Source organism: Protopterus annectens, chromosome 13.part0 (genome assembly GCF_019279795.1).
Source record: "Protopterus annectens isolate FY-2018-M chromosome 13.part0, PAN1.0, whole genome shotgun sequence".
NCBI lineage: Eukaryota > Metazoa > Chordata > Ceratodontiformes > Protopteridae > Protopterus > Protopterus annectens.
Window position 1 is genome coordinate 1253458428 of NC_056747.1, and position 21875 is coordinate 1253480302.

General features: G+C 38.7%; 1 protein-coding gene across 1 annotated transcript in view; it reads right to left on the bottom strand.

The window, feature by feature from the left end:
• TBKBP1 (TBK1 binding protein 1) overlaps positions 1–21875 on the bottom strand; it is a 2809732-nt gene that overhangs the window by 693053 nt on the left and 2094804 nt on the right. Inside the window, exon 8 of the mRNA XM_044055270.1 lies at positions 12216–12277. Coding sequence (XP_043911205.1) covers positions 12216–12277 — 62 coding nt within the window. The remainder of the gene's footprint in view (positions 1–12215; positions 12278–21875) is intronic.

Sequence of the window (21875 nt, forward strand, 5' to 3'; positions counted from 1 at the left end):
CAACCTCAAAGGCAATACACAATTGTATGCAGACATCACTGTTAATGGAGCCACCTATACTGTGCCAAAAATATAGCAAATCTAATGGTAGACAAATTCAGCTATAACTTTACTGCTCTCTCTCCCCCTCAACCTTTCCTCAGGAAATGCCACATGAATGGAGAACAGCAACAGTCATCATGCTACATAAAGGTGGCCCATCTATAAACCCTGGAAACCATAAGTCTCACTAGTCTTATATGCAAAGCCATAGAAAGAATTATCATGGAGATGATCAGTAGAGATATAATAAACCTCCATTACACTGGACCCAACCCAGTTTGGTTTTGTCAAGGGCAGATCATGCCTACTCAACCTTGTGGACTTCTTCGAGAAGGTCACCAAAGCAATGGATGAGGGCAAAATGGTTCACACTGCCTACCTTGACCTGGCGACATCATTTGACCCAATACACCAGTCAGGTATTGTTCATAAACTCAGGAGGTAAGGTATAAACCCTTATGTTCCCCAGTAGATAGTCAGCTGGCCATAGACAGGACCCAGGAAGTTAGAATTGGGGAGTCTACCTCTATGAAGAGGACAGCAGCCACAAATGCAGAAACAGTGTGGTAAATACAGTAAAAAAATAAACAGGCAAGCCAACGTGTTCTTGCACAAAAAGCAGTCACTTTAATATTCTCTGGTGATTTTATCCTATTAAAGTGACTGCTTCTTGTGCAAGAACACATTGGTTTGCCTGTTTATTTTTTTACCTCTGTGAAGAGGCCAGTCATAAGTAGAATCTCTCATGGATCAGTCCTGGGACTGCTCCCTTTTGGCCTTTACTTCTCTGAAGTCATGGCTAATGTCAAGTAACTCTAGCTGACTAAATTTGCAAATGATCTCAAATTAGGAGCAGTCATAGAATCCCCCATTAACACTAATGTTCTCTTTGAAGGGTTGCCATATAGAAATAACTTGTGTCACAGCCATGGACTAAAACTAAATGCCAGGAAATTCATAACAGTATCCTTTGGGAAGTCATCCATCCCTGGCAACAATCATATTGTCAACATACTCTTAAGAGTCGGCCCAGCTGTCGGGGACTTGGGGACACACACAAATAGTAATCTAGCCTTTGGCCAGCCAGTACAGTAGTGAGAAAATCATTCTATGTTTTCCAACCTATAAACAAAGGTATGACATCTAGGTCTAAGGAGGTCATTGTTCCTCTGTATTCAGCATTCATCAGATCTATGAGTAGAACTCCCCCTTTGGTATGTACCTAACCAGGCACATCCACCAACTGGAACATCCACAGAGGTTTCTCATTAAAAGAATATAGGGCATAAGTAAAATGTCCTGTGCAGACTGCCTCATGGTCCTATCCCTGTATTCTGTCTCCTACATGCTCTTGAGGGGAGATCTATGCCTGGCATACAAGACATTGTCAAACCCCACTCTGATGGACCTCATGCATATCCACAAAACAAACAGCACCAGAATTACTCATTTTAAAGACTTAAACCTTGCCTGTGGATATAAATAGGACCTGCTGAAGAGACAGGTATGCATCACAGAGACTACCCCATCTCTGAAAAGGCTCCCCTCCAGGTGAAGCAGAGTTCCTCCTTAATTGAATTAAAGTGTAATTTGGACAATTGAATGGGAACAGGAAATTTATCCCTGGTTTGGCACGCATGTCTCTAATGGACACAGGCAGCCTGTAAATGATTCATCTCCCAGGACCCTACTTATCAAGGGTACCAGAACTTGTCAGAGATTTGGGATGTATGGCTAGGCTTAAAAAGGCCCTTGTGGTCGTTAACCTAGTAAACATCTATGAAACTATGGGTGTACCAGCCATCTACCAGCTATCCTCCTGGACCCTCAACTTACTGTGGCATTGCTGGGGCCAATTGTGAACCCTAAGGGTAGTCTGTGTATTCTGCTTCCATCCGTTTTGTTTATTTGTTTGTTTGTTTGTTTGTTTGTTTGTTTGTTTGTTTGTTTGTTTGTTTATGCCTACCTGCTCCCCAACCCCTCTCCACCCTCATAAGTTGATTGCATCTTTAGGTAACTTCCCTCTCTGGACCATGCCCTCCCTTAAAGAGTGTATCAATGAGCACCCTCTCATGCAGGATGGGCACACCCATCCCTTCCCAGCCATTCATGCCCCACTGATAGTCTCCTGAATGGCTAATCAATCTCAGGTAGGCTTTATCCCTCTACTCCACAGGAGTGGACTTTTTCACTTTTACTTTTAATATTTTTCACAGTTTTAAGCTTCATTTTGCACTAGTTTTACTTACGGTACTATTTTTTACCCTGACAGCTGTTCAATTGCACTTTTAAGCAGAGTATTAGAAAGTCCACCTTCTCTTAATACATCAAGAAGTTTTCCTGTGTCAGATTTTCTTACGTTAACAGTCTGAGTCTTAGCTGATCATACCTGATTCAATATGCAATTTTGTCTCTGATCAATCAGTCAACTACAATGCCAAATTTAGTTTCACACTCTCTACCCAGGATCAGTCACAATCATTTAATGAATGCTGACTTCTTTACTTCTAATGAAGAAGGACATCTTACCTATAGCAGATCCTTTTGTGATTCTGCTTGGAATCTGGTGTTTTAAGACAGCACCATTGTCTCTCTGCTCATGTATAAAGGTAACATATTAAATACCTTAACTGTTTCCTTGAGTAAAATATAAAAGAGCACTGCACTGTATTGTTTTAGATTTTTCCACAAGTCCGCTCACACTGAGACATGGGTCTATATTAAATTCTCGAAAGCCGACAATGTCGAATCTGAAATTGTCGACCTGAGAATAGTGAAAGTGCAGAACATCAAGCGGGTAAACGGAAATCTCTGTAAGGGGAGATTTCTGTTTACTTCAATGTAGTGTGGTCTCAGAGTTGGTATATTTAAGTAGCGGGGGGGGGGTGCAGGGGGGCTTGCCCCCGTGCCTACACTCTTTAGTTTTTTTTTGTTTTTATTTTTTTTTACGAACATTTGAACATTTAACAGTTCGATCACTATAGGTCGACCTTTAGTATTTCGAACAGTTAAATGTTCGATGTTCTAATATAGACCCCTGAGATCAGCACTGGTACTGACTGCACTGCCTGTAATTTCCTGAGAGGTTCTTGTGTAGCCTCAGAAATGTTGGTAGCTGTTTCTAGGTCATCTCAAAACAAAAACTGCAAAAATGTGCTGAAATATGCTGGTGTTTCAATGTAACGCAAAAACTAAATAATACATCCTGGAGTGATATTTGAAACTTTATTGTGTGAGAAACAATCTGTTTAATCAAGAAAATATATTAAAAAATGACACTAAGTGCAGACATTTTCATACAAATTCTAATATGCTGCTGGTCTTCTGTTGCCCAGAGATGACCCCCCCCCCCAACAGGAAGCACATGACCTTATAAGAACAGCAGCAGATCACAAAGAACAGAGTCAGAAATAACTTTTGGCATCAGAACAAGTTGTGTTATCTTTTTTTTTTGCAACACCATATCAAAAATCTATACTGCATTAAGAAACCTTGTTGCCAACATGAATGCAAAGGGCAAAGGCAAGAGGTGCTTTCATGAAGATGTTTACTGAAGACAGACTGTGTCTGCAGGATCACATGACTCACTTACCTATTAGTTCTAAATCCCTTAAAGAAACATTAACCTTTTTCACATATTAACACATATGTGACAATCCATGCCTATAAAATACATATAAGGATGTAACTGACCAGTTATACAAGTGTGCATTCCTCAAATTTATAATTTTGACTCATAAAATTAATGAGCACCTTTTATCAAATCAAGAAATAGCAAAGAAAATTTGAGCGTGACATTATCAACTAAGTAATATCCAAGAATGTGCTCAGGTAATTAATGTTGATGGCAGAGGTACTGGAATGGTGGAAGAGTGTAGTTAACCTATCAAGGAAGATCTTTTTGTAACACAACTGATACTATAAGAATGCATTTCTTATATTTAATATCAAGAAGGGCCAGTATCTGATGGATCCTTGCTTAGATAAGGAATGAATCCCAACAGAAAACCCAGGCAGCCAAGTCCTGGACAACTGTTTTCCCAGATGGGGCCTGATTTCTGGAATAAGAGCTGAGACAATAATGCTTAGTGAAGGTGTGCACCAACGACCACTTGGCTATAACAGAGATGTCGGTAATAGGAATATTTTTTTTCAGTATTTTCTTCTTGGTCCACAGTACCTCCTAACCATCAGATGTCTAGTGATCTTTTGGCCCATTAATACTGCGCAGGGCAAGAACTGTTTCCATCTCCTTCATTCCTTTTAAGACAACAGCCTGAGCCAAACACAGAGGATGTCATCCAGGCATCTTTCAGGGCTTAACGGCCTTAACTACACCCCCTGATAGAGGCCAACAATGTTTCCAATGGTTTACCATCAAAATATCAAAGGCAAAATAATTTCCTATAAAAAAAATGAACAAAAATGCCAAAAATAAAACCAAAATTTATATTAATGTCAAACGGCAGAAACATGATGAACGGCATTCGACATACCAGACTTTCAGTTTCTAAAGTCCATATATCATTTATGTTTTAGCAGGGGGGCAAGCCTCCTTGTGTCCCCTATGTGGGGGGGGGGCTGTGCCCCCCACATGCCCTGCAAATTATATATACCAACTCAGAGATCACACTACAGGGAGGAAAAGGGTAAATTCTCCAGTCCTCCATGTACTGCGATCTCGATTCACCATGTCGAACTCATAATAACAAATCAAGCTTTACTTTCATTATTAGGATTTCGTATTATTCCAGTTCAGCAATGTGAAACTTTAAAAACGTACTTTCAGTCACACGATTTTCGTACATGAGCCTTTGAAATTTTTACGGCCAACTGTTTCCGACATATAGGAGTTTTTACACACGACACAAAGGCTGCTGTTACCTAATGGGTAAAGCCAATCCCATGTACCAGTCCTGGCCATGTATATTAACTGGAAAGCATCTCTTTCTAAGGTGGTGATTCTGTGGGCTGAACCACCTTTTCTTCTCACAGGATGGATTAGCTGGCAACAGCCATTCACTTTCTTCTTTGGTTTCTGTCCTTGAGGAGAAAACTATTAAACCAACAGACTGTTTTAAAGAACACGCTGAAACTCCCACTGGGAGGAAATGTGGATTAATTCTGAGCAGCACCCTGCCTTTTGAAAGGCCAATATAATCCCCTATAAATGAGGTCCTGAAAATCAAAGATCTTATGAATAGACAAAATGTTCACTACCAAAAGCATTTTCCATGAAATAATCTCCAAGACTATTAAACTTAAAAGATGAAACAGCAGAGAGGCAAGCTTGTTAACCATGAAGTTCAAATCTCAGTTCGAGAGGGGTGCTTCAGAGAATAATGACAATTTGGGACTCCTTTGGGGAAGTACTTGACCAAACATCTACAAGGTCTTGATATGCAGAAACAGCATCCTCAAAATGAAAAAAAAAATGGTGCTAAGTTTGTACAAGTGTTCATAGGTTCATAGGTTGGTACTAGACTACCAGCCCTAGGGCCTATACAAGCCTAGCCATAACAATTCCCTGGATATTTCTTCCCACAATATTTACTTCCCTGGACCCCTGTCTAGCAGGGCTACTGACATGATTCCCAGGGTGAATTTCCTATCTCACATCCAATCGTCAAGGTTCCTTTTGAAGAGCGCCAAAGAGGAGCTCTGCTTGACATGTATGGGCAGTCTATTCCAGAGTATGGGGATTCTCTGGGGCAGGAACCTAGTCCTCTAGCATGTTTTGTTCATTGTGATGACAAGGTTTAGATCCCTGGAGCGTGTGGCTCTGAGGGATTGGGATTTCTTTAAGTGGAGCATGTCCAGGGTATGACATGGCCTTGTATGTCAAGCAGAGATCTCCCCTGAGTAGACGATATGCCACAGAGTATAGCTGGAGTTTTTTTAGATGGTCAGTATGGAGCATCTGCTTTAGGCCTGTAATTCTTTTAGTGAGGTATTTCTGTGGCCTTTCCATCTGTTGCAGATATCTTGTGAGGTACATACTAAATGGGGCATTGTACTCTATAATGGGTCTAATGAGGGATGAGTACAGTGGGACAATGACCTCATTTTTTCTTGATGAAAAGCCCTTAGTGATGAGGTGTTCCACATAGAAGGATTTCCTGACTGTTGTGGCAATGTGGTTAACGAAGGTGAGACCACTGTCCCCCTGTGTCCCTAAGTCTCTCATCACACTTTTGGTGTTTAGTGTACTGCCACCTACATGGTAATTCATGGGTACATGTTTTTTCCCAAAGGGGATAACTATACATTTCTTGGCATTAAGTTTGAGCCCATGGCTCTGGCACCAAGCAAATGTTTCTGTAAGGCCCTTTTGTAGAATATCCACATCATTTGTGGATTCAATAATGGCTCCCAGTTTGCAGTCTTCTGTGAACTTTGTTAGCCAGAGTCCCTTAGTGTTGGCCTGTACTTCCGAGAAGTAGATGCCAAACAAGAGCGGTCCCAGCACTGAACCCTGAGGTACTCCACTTGTCACTTGTCTGGAGCTGGATTTGGAGTTGGCTACTTTTACAGTCTTGGTTCTGTCAGTAAGCCAGTTGGCAACCCATCGAGTGACATATGGATTTATGCCCAGCTTAGTAAGTTTATCCATGATTCCAGAGTGGGGGGTGGTGTTGAAGGCCTTGGCGAGGTCCAAATAGGCTGTGTGGACCATCTTACCCTCGTCCACAGCTCTGAAGACTGATTCGAAGAAGTCAGTCAGGTTCTGGAGACAAGATCGGCCCTTCACGAACCCAAACTGGATGGGGTCCAGTGTTTGAAGGTTGCCAGTGTCCTTGTTTATAAGTACCATGATAATGCATTACATGTCCTTGCAGATCAGGCTCATCAGACTGATGGGACAGTAGTTCCCGGGATCCAAGGTGGATCCCCCCTCGTGGAGTGGGATAACTGTAGCTGTGCGCCACTCAGTGGGTACGAATCCTGAGGTGAGGCTATGGTTAAACATGACACTTATGTGAGGTGCCAGTTCATTCTGTAGTTCATGTAGTACACAGACCGGGAGGTCATCTGGTCCCATGGATGCTGTATTCTTAGCTCTGGAGAGTGTGGTTTCTGTGTGGCCGTGATTACTGGAATTTGGCAATCTTTTGGTATTGAGATGGGCCCTTTAGGGGGTGAGAGGGGGGTGAAGTTTGCACTAAATCGATCTGCCAGGATATTGGCAATATCCTTGGGATCAGTATATTTAATGCCATTCTGTTGTAGCTCAGAGCATATCTGAGCATTGCCATTTAAATTCTTGACATAACTATAGAATGCCTTGTGGTTGTCTTTGGAATTTTTGGCAATTTTATTTTTGTAACTAGCTTTGGAGAATTTTATGAGGGATCTCAGCTTCTTACTGAGGCTGGTAAGGGAGTTTTTTTGCATCCTGGGATTTTCCTCTTTTCTGCAACAGTTTCTTTCTTCTGTTGTATAGTTTGTTTATGGCAGGGGACCACCAGATTGGCTTCCTTTTTTTGGAGGAGAGCATCTAGGTTCTATTTGGGATGGCACGATTCATGCACAAGTGGATGTGCTTGTACAGTGCCTTAGTGTAGGATTCAGAAGTCGAACTTTCAGCTCTCATTTGCATGGGTGTCATGAAGTTTGTCACTTCTGACTTGAGTAGCATGAAGTTGGTTTTGGAGAAGTTTTTTTTACGGAGGTTTCCTTACTGGGGAGTGGGGTGGGATGTGGATGTCAAGGGTGATTTGCTTATGGTCAGACCTGACCAATGAGGGGGTGACCACTGATGTGGAGCATCTATCTCCTATGTTGGTAATGACCAGGTCTAGGATATTGGAGCCCCTGGTGGGACACTGGATTAGTTGATCCAGGGCATTGGAATTTATGAATTCCACAAACCGTTAGGAAAAGGGGTTGGTACCCGAGAAGTTTTCCCAGTTAATGGCAGGGTAGTTGAAATCACCCAGTATTAGGGTGTTTGGTTGTATCTTAATATTGTCCAGTATGTTTAGAAAGGTGTAGTGAGAATCTTGGGGCATGGTGAGGGATCTGTAGCAAGCAACAATTTGGATTGCAGTCTTACTAGTGTTAGTTCCACCTGGAGAATTTCAGATGCATTGTGTTGGGCAACTAGCCTGGAGGTGTGAATATCCTTGGTGAATATGGACACTCCTCCACCTTTAGTGTTTCGGTCTTGGTTTGATGGCCGAAAAGTGTGGTAAGAGTTGTAGCCTGGTATTGCAGGCGTGCTCTCTGGAGCATTGAACCAGGTCTCAGTTACCACACAGATATCGATGTTCTCCATTTTTAGGAGTGCCTCGAGAGAGTGCATTTTGAGGTTTAAACTTCTAGCATTGAGTAGCATTACCTTCAGATTTTGCATGCTTGTATCTGTTATGGTGCTGGTTTTATTCTTTGAACCTTGCCTAAAAAAGCACTATAGGGGTGGCGAGAGCTTTAGCCAGTAACCTGTATCCTAGGGGTGACAGGTGCAGACCATCTCTGGCAAAGCATCGTGGTTTATCGATCATGTCGTCCCAGGCAGACAGATACTGGATCCCCTTTGAATGACACCAGAAGCTTAGCCAATTGTTGAAGTCAATCATTTTGTCCTTATACTGTGGTATCATTATGGGCGAAGGCAGGATGCTACTCAGGGCTAGGGTCATATCTGCCTGGGCCACATGATCCGAGAGCTCTTCCATGTCTCTTTTCATGTAGTCCAGGGAGGTATGTCTCAAATCATTCACTCCAACATGAACAATGACAAAGTCATATTTGTACTTGTGGAGTGACTTGAGTGCATGCGTTATGTGGTGGATCCTGGCACCCGACAGGCAGTTGACTGTAATTTTCTCCTTGCTCAGCCTGGTGAGTGGAACATCAGTGTGCTGACTATAGAGTCACCTATGACTAAAGTGTTGGGCACATTGTCTTGCCTTAGGGGCTGTTGCTGGGTGGCACAGTGGTGTTGTGATCTATGTGTCACTTTGGTTGTGACTGGTGTTTGTTTGCATTTCAGCTTCGGAGGTCCTTGTTGCTTGGGCAGGTTAATGTTAAGAGCCTCCGCATATGTGGGTTTAGTGTTGCTATGTGTGGGTGTTGATGGCATGGGTTTTGAAGGGCTATGTGTTGCTTGAGATGTACTGGAGGTGTTAACCTCCTCTTGACTGTCTAGCACAATCTTGGCTGGAGAGAGCTTTGCTTCCAGTTTGGCTATGTAAGTGCATTTATCACAGGTTGTAGTGTTGGGTGGTAGGAGGAGAGGGTTGTCTGTGTACATGAGGCAGTTGCTGCATTGCCCCAGTATGCCCAGATTCACCAAATGGACAGGAGAAATCACTGGAAGTTGAGTTGACCCTTGGACATGCCTGTTTAGGTGCTTTTTTGTAAAGTACAAGAGCTGTTTTCCCTTACCTTTGCAAGGTACTTTGCAATTATAGGCTGTTTAGTGCCTATGATTAATTTCTTCTTATTAATATGGAGATTTGAGTGCTTGTATCAGTTTAAGGCATCCTAGTGCTTTCCAGCAGGTTCTAGAGCAAGTGCTAGTCATAGGGATTCAGATTTCAGTGCTACTACTGATAAACCAGCTAGTTCTAAGGGAGAATTTGAACACCAGACTTTCTGGCATCTGGAATAGTTTAACCATAGCCTGGCGGTGCTGCACAATGCAAAAAATGCACAAACACATGCGTTTTTAAGACAGAAAGTTGAAAGGGATAGAAATCAGCCCAAAATGGCTAAAATTACAGTTTCTGAGCTGGAAACCACTCCTCTAGTGTCAGACAGGCAGTACAATGCTCACCACTCCCACTGGTAAGCAGTAGGACTTCCCTTTACCACAGCAAGGTCTGGATAGCTCTGAACACAGAAAATAAAGTCCCGAAACCAGCAAAGCCTGGGATCTGGACGATACTAGCTAGGAATGGTGGGAAAAGAGCAAACAAGATAGTTTTTTTTTTTTTGGTTAAAGTATGTTAAGATCATCTGCAAGCTGATCATCTATGATGGTATATGGTACTGCTGTACCCAATCTGAGAACCATGTCCACTTGGAGACATAGAACTATCAAGTGGATGACTCTCTATCAGCCTCAATAATCTCTATGTCCACTTGGAGACATAAAACTATCAAGTGGATGACTTTCTATCAGCCTCAGTAATCTCTAAGCCCCCCACCAGCAAATCCGGTGGGATCAAGGAATCTATGTCAAACACCGGGTCTAAGGTGGAACGAGCCATTTTGCTGGCCACAGGAACATCCCTCACTTAGAAAAGAAGCTTCCATGCTTCCAGCCATCTGACACCCTAAAAATATACCCTTTCCTGTGACCAACAGATGAAAACAATGAATTCTGATCTTTCTTCCTGAACTTTGTGAAGAAATCAGAAATCAGTGTGATTTAAATAAAATCACAGAGGACATTTCATTGCCATGAGAAAGAGAATATGCCTACTATATTCTTCCCTTTAACAAGTCCACCATAATCTCACCTCTGCCCTGCTGAATTTAACAGTGGAGACATTTATTTGATTATACATATTTATTGACTGGGTTGCCTTTTCAGGGACAACCTAGAAGCACTGTCTGGTTAAGTGACTTGCTCAGAGTCACAGAGTAGGCAAATGAAAGCCGTGGGAATCAAACCATGTGCACTGAGTATAGGAAGCATCTCAGTAACAGATCAGAGATTTAGTGCTCTGCGCGAAGTACCTGACTTCACAGAGCAAGGGCTTCCCTCTCTTTTAGTGGTGATTAGGGAACCCCCAATTCCCATATGGCTCTAATCGTTCATAGCTTCTTAGCCTGCAGTCCATTAGTTAAAAGATCTACACATCCTAAAGTCTGCCTTAACTAAGTTCTAACTGTAAGAAAATACTTTGATGCCAAATATATTATCTGTAAAATGCTTTATTTACATAACATACTGCTTCAGGGTACAGCTGGAATAACAAAACTCTAATACAGATGTCAGGAATGAAAATCACAGTTCAGAAGGTCCTCTCGCAGTTATAACTTACTCCGTTAGTCCTCTCTAATAGATGAAATACTTGGTCAGTATCCCAAGAACTACCCCAAAATAAATCCCAAAGTATGGAATGAATTGACATGGCAGAAGAAGAAGAAAAAGAGATACAAGCCAGTCTACACTGAAACATTTCTACTGTATGTGCATGTGTCTGTATGCAATTTGGTCGCCATGGTAGGTTTCAGCTGAAAATAAAAGGATTCTTAAAAAAACTCATTGCCAGGTTGTGTAGACGCTCTTGTTAGTCCACTGGCAGGGGCCCAGCATGGAATGCCATTGGTTTATAAGTCAGTATCCTGAAGTTCAATCATCTTTTATGATATTTTTTTTCTTTTTCAAATTTGATTCTGTATCGTGACAGTCCTGGGATTCAATACCATCGCTTAATGACTCTTGTTAATCTCTGTTCAACAGAAATAATTTACAACTAACTTCACTGTCCTTCATCTGCAAGTAAGCAAGTAAAATAACAAACAAATAAGTAAAAAACATATATATTTTTCTTTACATCAAAATAAATTAACAATTAAAAACAGGTATATGTTCAAAATGAACATACTTCTGGGACTGACTGCAGATCTTCATTAGTAAACCTGTAAATAAGATGTAATAGTCCAGGAAAATAAAAAAATCCTTTTGTTATGATAGATATTTCATTTTATATCCAAACAGCTGACTGTTGACAACATTTTAGAACAGCTGCCCTCCATGAGAACGGAATAACTTTGACCATCTGCTTTGCACTATTTCTCCCACGATACATCCCAGGCCATTTACCAATGTGATGGATATTGATTCTGGATAATTCTGAAATTGCAGTACTACATATATAATGCTATGCAACAAGCATTTAGACTGGATACACAAGAAAAAAAAACATGTACAATACATCCTAAATTAGGCATGGCCACATCTTTTCAGAGGATATGAAAGCATGCTCAAAGATCAAGACTTTCCTCTTCGGTATATACTAAGGTTAGTAGGACTACAACCTTTTATATGACTATTCACAGCTCAGCATTTTGACACAGAGCTCAAAAGCAACCAAGTGCAACCTCTGCTCCGAAGCTACATGAGACAATGCATTACTGAGCACCACAATGTAAATTTCTTACCATTAATAACACAGGAAGATAAAGAATTCATATAAAACTGGTAGGACACTCACTGTTCATCTCCCACTCGCTTGATCCATTCCATCTCCCGCTGGTCACACCCACTTGTCACTTCCTGGGAAAAACAAACAAATGTCATCAACTTTTTCCACTGACTGCCACAGTATGCATGCAAATAAAAGTAGGTTTTACCATCACTGTCCCACCTAATCCATCACCTTATACTCAATTCAGCCTTAAAGTAAATACTGATATAGCCAGAGAGGTATGACTGCAAAAGGCCTATGATTAAGTTTAAATAGTAGTTCTATACACACACACACACACACACACACACACACACACACACACACACACACACACACACACACACACACACACACACACACACACACACACACACACACTGACTGAAACATTAACATGAGCTCTAGTCTTCAATATAATACATGTAATGCAAGATATTCAAAGCAATGTATGACAAACACAGTCACAATCAGTTCTGTGGCACTACGTGACAAGCCTGTCTAATCTAACTGCTCAAAATTTATATCAGGGTCTCTTGTATTGCATATATCTATGTTAGATCAGCTTTTCCCAGACTAACTTTGATATCTCCCAAGGTCTGCGATTAAGCGCATCACATTTTGGTACAAGAATGCTACACAAATGGACTGGAATATATCTGTGGTTTCTGGATTACTTCATCATTGACTGAATTAGAACTGAATATGAACCTTAAACTGTTGTGTAAAATATAACCTCACTTTTCTTAATTTAAAATGCAGATATGTAATAGAAATAATTAAGTCAAGCCATGTATATGTCCATTAACATTTCCAGCTTTATATATAAATTTCAATTAAAATACTTTTAAAACATCCTACGTTATACAAATCATGATCATGAGTAGCTACAGGGTATTTCAGGAGTTTGGAAGAAAATAATCCGGAAGGGATTCAAGCCAGTTGTAGAGCAAATGCAACATATCTGCATCTCTTTGGTATGTGGGACAAACACAGACAATGGGAAAAAATACAATGCAGACACAGACAGAAGGCACCCCTGCCAACAGCCAAACCAAAGACCCAAACCCTGTGATGCAGTAATGTTAACCACTGTACCACAGTGACATTTCATAAACCAACCTATAAAAAATCAAAATAATTTGGTGAAGCAGTCAGTCTCCTCATGTAGAAGCATAGCGTTTGTGCGTGCTACTGGCAATCCAAGTCTAATGTCACAACACAGCTGTCAAAAGGTAATCTGAAGAAGGGTAGAGCAACTGAGTGGTGATGGCCAGATCGGAATTAAAACATCAAATTCCAGTGTCCTATGAAGCTTTCAGGTCTATATCACCAAATTGAACGCACTGAAAAGCAAATGGCTTTAACATCGAAAATGTCATTCATCAAAATCGCTCTTGTGGGGGGCTGCACCCCCTCACACCTCTCGCTAATTATATATACCAACTCTGAGATCGCACTACAGTGAAGAAGGTAAAATTTTCCGATTTTCACTGTATCGTGATCTCACAATAAACACCTTGATGAATGGCATTTTCGATGTTAAAGCCATTCGCTTTCTGGTCTTTTCGATTTGGTGATACAGACCCGAGCTTTCCTTCAAATTTCTAACATGATCTTTATTTTCTACTACTGAAACAGGTTTCATGAGAAGTTTCATTTCTTCTTGAAATAGTTTACAAAATATATTTTCTTTTGGGAAAACTTTTTTGACAATATAACTGTCAGTCTTCTATATTGTTAAAATCTTCATAATGCTTCTGAAAGTTCCAAAGTATATATTCTATGTCAGATGATTGCTTATTCTTAAAAAGTGGAATTATAACAATAAAAATAAAACAAATGCACAGAAATTTAGTATCTGTTCACTAATCTCTTTAACTCTTTAGAATTGGTTGCATACGTTTTTATCTTTATTTTTCCTAGAACTCTTTCCACGTAATGGCTTAAAACATTCTGATAGTCTTTATTTAACTCTTTAATTTGATAAACTTTTCTCTTGCTCATTTTCTGTAATTATAGTTTAGCCTCAGCTTATTTTAAATATTGTCTAGCTGTTTCTGCCATTCAGTTTTCGTTTGTTTTACCATGCTTTAATTTTACCAGATACAACTAGTTTCACATAGGCTTATTAAATAACCCTTCAACTTTTATTGTTATAACTTGTTCTACTTCTTTAAACACTCTCTAAAATATTTCAATGTGGTCATATTGATAGGTATTCTTGTGAATGTTGAAATGTTGAAAATCTTTTAAAATAAATGTGTAAATCATCAGTTATAGCATTATTGTCAAAAATAGGACAAGGCAAAACTTTAACTCCCTCCATTTTCTCAAGTATATCCATAGAAAATATTTTACTTTTGTGTACCGCAAACAAATGAATAATGAGCAAAATACAAAGTGTCTAGCTCAGCCAAGTCCATCAAATATTTTGGATCTAAATTATAAGTATATTGTTTTAATCCTTTTCCAGAAGCTGGTGTTCTTACAGTCTTCTAATTGCTTGTGACTTCTATTCCTAAAATGCAGTACAAATCTCCTCCTTTTACTAACACACTACTTTTCATATTCATGATTAGCATTTCTAATATTTCACTGGTAAACACCCATTCCTGGAACCCAGTATACATTAACCAACAGGAAAACGCTTTTTGTTTTTTGTTTTTTTGGTATTCCAAAGCACTAAATATTATATTCCTCTCAAATCAAATAAGAATGTAAGATCTTTGGTATAACTGTATTTTTCTTCATAATATAACATTACCCCTCCTTTTCTTATTAAAGGAAGAGTTTATAAGTATTGTTTATAAGTGTTTACCTAGTAGTTTGTGCTTTACATTTTTAAGTATATATATATTTCTTTTAAGAAAACAATTTTTGATTCATGTTTTACAATATTTAAATAAAGCTCTTTTTACCAGTATGACATGCAAATAATAATAAAAGATATTCATCTAAGACATGAAGTATTTATTTTTAATTCAATAATAGTTACCCTCAAACATATTTTTGGGCATACAACGTTTTTAAAGTTAATGTACAGTTTAAGATTATAAAGATATCAATGATTAATATTATTCTACTAAGAAACTAGAAGTATAAAATCATCTTAACAAACAAGTCATATCATTAATTGAAAAGAATATAAAATAGCATAGTGAAAACTGTCTCAACCATACACCTCTCATGCTTTCAGCTCACTATATCTAGATTCTCCATCTCTGCCCTAACAGTTTAATTCAAACTATAAACTAGGGCTGGAGACAATATTACCTGCAATCACATTATATCCTTTCAAAGGGACCTGTAGCAAAACATATTATTTCTGTTTCTAAGTACTTAAAAAAAAGCAATCCTTACACTGCAAATGTTCATATAAGTGACCACTCTAATTATATGATGTTATCCTTTAAATCCAATGAAATTGTGGCTGAAAAATACCAAACATCCCCATTATTGTCTACATTCATTAAAATTATTTATTGAAATAGCAAAAACACCATTAGTGATTAAACAGTCTATTCCCCTTAATTCATAACGTTTCATCTTACAATTATCTACAGGACATGTAAATGTTTAAATCAAATTTATTTTCAGACATGAACTGAATACCCAATCTTTCTGACTAATAACAAGGTTAGACATAATTATAATCAAGAATTATTCTCACAAATTATTCTATATATTTCATAAATTCCAGCTAGTGATAGCCTCTTATTACTTTACATTTGTTGTATGAGAGGCTTCTCAAATATATCTAAGATAAATTTTAATTTGAAAATATAAGACTATATACAGTGGATATAAAAAGTGTACACACCCTGTTAAAATGCCAGGTTTTTGTGATATAAAAAAATGATACCACAATAAATAATTTCAAAACTTTTCCCCACCTTTAATATGACCTATAACCTGTATAATTCAATGGAAAAACAAACAAATCTGTTAGGAGAAAAAATATAAAACATGTACAGTAAACTGGTTGCATAAGTGTGCACACCATTAAACTTTAAAATTCCTGCAGCTCCTTCAGTGTTGCTGTAGGTTTCTTGGCAGCCTCCCTGACCAGTTTTCATCTTGTATTTTCATCAATTTTGGAGGGACGCCCACTTCTTTGCAACATCACTTTTGTCCCATATTTTCTCCACTTTTTGATGACTGCCTTCACTGTGTTCCATGGTATATCCAATGCTGTGGAATTTTTTGTACCCTTTTCCTGACTGATACATTTCAACAATGAGATCCCTTTGATGCTTTGTAAGCTCTCTGAGAACCATGGCTTTTGCTGTAGCAGGCAACTGAGTAAATGTCAGGAAAATCCTACTAGAACAGCTGAACTTTATTTGGGGTTAATCAGAGTCTCTTTAATTGATGGCAGGTGTGTACCCAAGAAGACTAAATGCTGTAATTAAATCAAAAGATGCTTTAACAAAGTATCAGTTTAAGGGTGTGCACACTTATGCAACCAGCTTATTGTACGTTTTTTATTTTTTAAATGTTTCCTCTAACAGATTTTTCAAGTGAAGTGTGCAGGTTATAGGTCACATTAAAGGTTGGAAAAATTTGGAAATGATTTGTTGTGGTCTCATTTTTTTTATCACAAAAACCTGGCATTTTAACAGGGGTGTTTACAGTTTTTATACCCAATCGAAATTACATTTGAGTGAATCTCACTCACCTGATCCCAAATCTTTGAAAGTTCATTAATCCAAAAGTACACACTGCTGAAATTCTTTCCCTCTGAAAGAAACCACCTGGCCACCCTAGTGAACTTTGTCCTTTTTTCAATGTAGTGTAATCTCGGAGTTGGTATATTTAAGTATGGGGGGCCAAGCTAAAGCCCCTCACTTTGGTGGGGTTAGTTTTGGTCCATTTAGGTTTTTACTCATGGTGACCAAGTGGTTCCTTTCACAGGGAAAGGATTTTGGCAGTCCATGCATTCGGATTAACGAACTTTCGAAGAACTGGGATCAGGTAAGTGAGATTCACTCAAATGTAATTTTGATGGGTCGAAGTAGACCCATATATATATATATATATATGTGTGTGTGTGTGCGTGCGCGCGTGCGCGTGTGTTGATATATATATATATATATATATGTGTGTGTGTGTGTGTGTGTGTGTGTGTGTGTGTGTGTGTGTGTGTGTGTGTGTGTGTGTGTGCATACATGTGTTTATATATATATATATATATATATATATATATATATATATATATATATATATACATGTATACGTGTATACATGTATACATGTATACATGTATATACATGTATATATGGGTCTACTTTAGAACACCGACACGCCAGTTCGCCGACACAAACCACCGACACCAAACAACCGACAACACACAATACCGACAATGCAAAACACCGAACACCATTACCACGACACACTACACGTAAAGAACACATTACACTACATTACATATCCACTAGCCCTAACCCAAACCCTAACCCTAAGGTCCGACACTACCGCACTCCTACCTGCACCCTAACCCTAACTCACTTAACCCACCCTAACCCTAAGATCCGACACTACTGCACACTTACTCCTACCTGCACCCTAACCCTAACTCACTTAACTCCACCCTAACCCTAAGGTCCGACAGTACCAGACATTTACCCTACCTGCACCCTATTCCTAACTTACTTAACCCACCCGAAAACATAAACCCGTCACTAACACACACTTACATTACCCAAACCCTAACTCCGACACTACACCTCACCTTTCACACACCCTAACCCTAAATCCCTCACTATTGCACACTTACCTGTCCGCTCCCTAATCCTAAATCCCTCACTAGCGCATACTTACCAAGTCGCGCTTACACGTTCCCCTTGTCGGTCTTCCAGCTGTCGGGATTTCAGCATGTCGGTCAACTGCATTGTCGGTCCTTTCGCGTTCCTCTTCCGCGTGTCGGCGAACTGGCGTTTCGGCAATTTGAAGAGGACCCATATATATATATATATATATATATATATATATATATATATATATATATATATATGGGTCTACTTTATAACATTGAAATTTCGTAACGTTGAATTTCAGAACATTGAGACCATAACATCAAAAATTCAAAACACTGAAAACTCAAAATATTGAAAACTCAGAACATTGAAAGTGTGCTTCATAACATTGAAAACTACATTACACAAGTAAATAAGATCCCCTCCACCTACAACAACACCTACTTAACAAACACACTTTCTACTATGTTTCCCTGTACACCCCCCCCCGTAAATTAAATATACCAACTCCAAGATCGCACTACAGTGGAAAAAAGTTAATTTCCTAACCTCAGTGTATGGTGATTGTAAAACGTAGTAGAAAGTGTGTTTGTTAGGTGTTGTTGTAGGTGTAGAGGATGTTATTTACATATGTATTGTAGTTTTGAATGCCATAAAGCACACTTTCAATGTTCTGAGTTTTCAATGTTTTGGGTTTTCAGTGTTTTGGGATTTAGATATTTTGGTCTCAATATTATGAAATTCAACTTTATGAAATTTCAATGTTATGAAGTAGACCCATATATATATATATATATATATATATATATATATATATATATATATATATATATATATACATATGTATTTACACATACACATGTTTACTCTTAATTATTTCTATAATAACACCTGTAAGTAATTATTTTTCTTGCAGTGATGATATTAACATTTAATTTATAGCATACTGCTTAACTACAAGCACATCACTTTACCTAGCTCTTTCAACACAAAATCAAAAACAAAAAGTGCAGCATTTTTTAGCTTTGCATATGTATATTTTCATTGTTTCCCTTTTGGTAGTTTATTAGTTTAATAACTCATTAAACTATTAATGCATTACAGAATATTAATCGATGTTTCAACTTCTTTACAATAACAAAAACCCATCAGAAACTAAAGGGCCCTCAGTAGAATCAAACCCAGTCTGACAGACCCTCTACTGAATCAAACCCAATGTGACAGACAAAGCTAGAACAACCACTGCACCTACTTTTCTACCCCATACTTTTCTCTATGCTGCCCTCATACTTATTAATCTGAAGGCCGCCTCACTCTCCTCATTAGCCCAGTGTCAGAACAGATTAGCTAATCACAACTACAGAACCCATCACTGTTCATAGGTTCATAGGTAGGTACTAGGCTATTGGCTCTAGGGCCTACATAAGCCTAGCCAAAAAGGTACCCTGGCTTTCATCACCCAAGAAAATTATTTTCCTGTGCCCTTGTCGAGTAGAGCCACAGAGGTGATCCCTGGGGTGAATTTCCTATTTCCCATCCAATCATCAAGATTTTTCTTGAAGAGTGCTAATGAGGAGCTTTGTTTGATATAGATAGGTAGTCTGTTCCAGAGTATGGGAAATCTCTGGGACAGGAATCTATCCCTCCAGCATGTTCTGTTTATTGTGGTGACAAGGTTTAGGTCCCTAGATCATGTAGCTCAGAAGGATTGGGATTTCTTTAAGGGGAGCATGTCCAACAGCTCTTGGTCTGACATAGCTTTGTATGTTAGGCAGAGATAGTCTCTGAAAAGGCTATATGTGACGGAGTAAAGATGGAGTTTTTTGAGATAGTCTGTGAAGGGCATCTGTTTTGAGGCCGGTAATCCCCTTTGTGAGGTATTTCTGCGGCCTTTCCAGTTGTAGATGTCTTGTGAGGTACATACCAAAAGGGGTGTTGTACTCTATAATGTGTCTAATGACTGACGAGTAGACTGTACATCACTAAAACAACTTAAATGACTTGAGCTTTAACAGTGTGTTATTCACTCACAGTTAGTAGTCACTGACAAACTTATATACCACCATGATAAATGTCCAAACCTAAACAACATAATGTAGCACTATACCCCAGTAGACCCCTCCACAATATTGGGAAATTCTTGCAATCTGTAAACAAATCCTATAACTCTGCTGGGGGTGTCCTCTATTCATCTTATGACTCTAAAATCTGGAAGTCACTATCCCTAACTCTCAAATAGAAAATGTTAACTCTTTTAAAACTCAAATGAAGGTATATCTCCTTCTGAAACATGACTATCCTCATGCTCCACTGCTGAGGGATCATATGATATCTTAGTAGAAATTCTTCTCTCCTTCTAACTCTACTTCATTTCCAAACACACACTGCATCCATCTTCTTTTTCATTTTTCTCGTGTTTCTTCATCTAACTCAACTCTGTACTACTCCCTACCATAATGTCCTCCATTCCTTTTCTGTCCCCATTATTCTCACCCACAATATCTCATTTCTCTCCACTTAGCATATCCACCTGCTGCAGCTCTCTAACTCCTCTCTCTATACGCTCCGCCATATTGTTGTTCTTTTTCTTTGTAGTTACTTGTATTGCAACCACGTATCTAGGATAGCGTCATGATTTTATACAGTAATAATACATTATGTTACATTTCGCACTCCATATTCTGCTTGATGTTGCTTATGTTTGTGATGCTATGTTTAATTTATATAAAATGTAATTGATTGTGGAGCTTTCCCCACCAAGCCTCTGGTGAAAAAGGCAATGTTTTTACTCAGATGGACTATCCTGGTAAACTGCAACAAATAAATTATAAAAAATGAGTGCAAGATCTCTCTCATCGTTATGTAAGTGGCACCCTGCAGCAAACATATTCAGTACTTCTAGATATGCAGGCACTTTTCCATCTTCTTTATTTAAATATTTTTTACTGCCTCAAAATACAACTGTAATATAGGTCGCTGTATATCTCAGCAAAAGCATACTTAGGAAGAAAATTTTCATCCAAAACCAATCAAAGCATCAGTATTATCTGCTGGTTTTATGAATATTACTTGTCTCACAATAAACTGCTGCACATTTCACATTTCACATAGTACTGCCTTGCTATTTCTTCTAAAAGTTTAATATTTACAAGTTCACTGCACTCCATAGCTATATGCTCAGTGAGAATTAACTTGCAACTGCTCAGAGCCGTCCAGTCTATCATGAGCTTCCCCTGGATATGGCATGAGACTACTGCAAGACGACTTGTCTTTGACTTTAAACCACTCTTGTCTAGGACCATTCATCTGTTTTAATGAAACAAACAGCAACTATTTAAAATAATGTCAGAATGCTTAAATAACTCCACATACAAGTTTTATCAGACTTGGACAACAGCTATTAACTATGAACTGTGTTTTTTTGCTCTTTCCCTCTTACACAGCAATGCAATACAAGCTTCATGAATGAAGAAATGAAAGGAAGATGAGGAATGGGCAATGAAAAAGGGACGTAAAGAATATAAAAAGACCCAATAAAAGGTGTAAACTATGACTCTCATGTCTATCTATCCAAATAACTAGCACACCTAAGATATTCATTCTAAACTTGTTAATGTGACGTTGCTTATAACAAAACCCTTGCCTCAGTTGGCAGATACATGATGTTAAAAATAGTTAATGGAAAAATTGTGATGTTAAATGCTTTATAAGTTTGAAAAATTCCATAGAATGCATAAGTATTATTTATGCTCTGATTTGCTTATTGTTTTTGACTAACCGCCTCTTCGAAGAATTTTCTCAGTATGCTCGTGTGTACTAGACTTTAACAACCGTATATTATTAATATAGTAATACCTCTTCTGTTATAAAACTAACAACCTATACATTTGTGGGTTTATTACCCTGAAGCTTCTATACCAGAGACAAG